Here is a 1,524-nt window from a genome sequence, read left to right on the forward strand (position 1 = left end):
ATGTTTTAAACTTTTCTGTGTGTTTGAAAATTTCCATAACAGAATGTTGGGAAAATCGTGTTTATAGACTTTCTGTTTTCTAACAATACTTGTAAAAGAATATTTATAGCAATTGTATTCTAAAAGTCCCAAATCAGAAATGACACCACAGTCTATTAACATGTGAATGGATAAAGAATCTGTGATATTTTTCAAAAAGAACAACTAATACTAAAAGCAACAACATGGATGAATTAAAAAACAGGAATCTGAACAAAAGAAGCTGGACTCAGGCAGCCCGCCTTGCGCTCGCCATGAGGCCACAGCAAGCGCCAGTGTTCAGAAAGGTATTCATTCAGCGAGACTACAGCAGTGGCACACGCTGTCAGTTCCAGACCAAGTTCCCCGCGGAGCTGGAAAACCGGATTGATGGGCAGCAGTTTGAAGAAACAGTTCGAACTCTAAATAACCTTCATGCAGAAGCAGAGAAGCTTGGGGGCCAATCACATCTTGAAGGTTGTTTGGCTTGTTTAACAGCATACACCATCTTCGTATGCATGGAAACTCACTATGAGAAGGTACTGAGGAAAGTCTCCAAATACATTCAAGAGCAGAATGAGAAGATATATGCTCCCCAAGGCCTCCTCCTAACAGATCCCATTGAGAGAGGACTTGGAGTTATCGAAATTACCATGTATGAAGACAGAGGGATGAGCAGTGGAAGATAAACCATGGAATTAAAGATCCCAGCTCCAGCTGGGAACCTCATCTCTCCACTGGCTGATCGCAGAGCGTCCCCTATCTCCTCTACAGAGCGTCATTCCTTTGTATCTGCTGCCAGAGCCATGGTGCCATTTACTCCAAGGACTAACTTTCTACAATTCCACACCTGGGGTGACTGCTAGTCGCTCAGCATCCACTTTTTGTCTCCAAATTCTGTAGGACTCTGTAATCTTTTCATTAGTTTCTGAGAAAACACAATGAAGCATTTCACTTTTTTTATTCAGAGCCATTAATGAAATATGCAGGTGGTCAGCCCAATGCAATTATTTCTTACCTGCCACCAGTACCAATGGTTCTCTTTATTCCTTCGGTCAACTTCCCAGGTGGCTATAGACCTCAAAGTTATGTCTTAGCCAGTGTTCAGTCTCATTCCCCCAAATTAATAAAATGCTTTTCTTCAAGTTTTTAGTATAGGGTAAGCTATGTCTGTGGTGTTGCTAATGCATCTCCCAGATTTCAAAGAACTATCAGTTTTACCATGACTCAAATCTTAAAGATCTATTTCTGTTGTTAAGTTTCTCAAACTGAAGTTCATTGGAAAAATAATGTGTTCTTTGTTTTATTATAGCAATTATTACTAATAAAGCAGTATTTAATACAGTTTCCAGTATTTTTCTTTGGAGAATTTTGTTATCATTGCATTACCTTGAATGTTGGGAAGCTGTGGTATGTGTTGCTTGTTCCTTATATAAATAAGTTCCTTATATAAATAAGTGAGCACAATACAATGGATGCTAAACCATCAAACACATAAATGCTCCT

General features: G+C 39.2%; 1 protein-coding gene across 1 annotated transcript; it reads left to right on the forward strand.

Moving 5' to 3' along the window:
• Positions 1-293: 293 nt before the first annotated feature.
• Positions 294-707, forward strand: LOC308521830 (golgin subfamily A member 7-like; the record flags this gene model as incomplete). The annotated part of the gene is made up of 1 exon (XM_081094942.1): positions 294-707. One exon carries the CDS (start codon positions 294-296, stop codon positions 705-707), a length of 414 nt encoding a protein of 137 aa, XP_080951068.1.
• Between the last annotated feature and the right edge of the window lie 817 nt (positions 708-1,524).

This window comes from Myotis nattereri (genome assembly GCF_964212035.1).
Source record: "Myotis nattereri genome assembly, chromosome: 6".
Classification (NCBI taxonomy): Eukaryota; Metazoa; Chordata; class Mammalia; order Chiroptera; family Vespertilionidae; genus Myotis; species Myotis nattereri.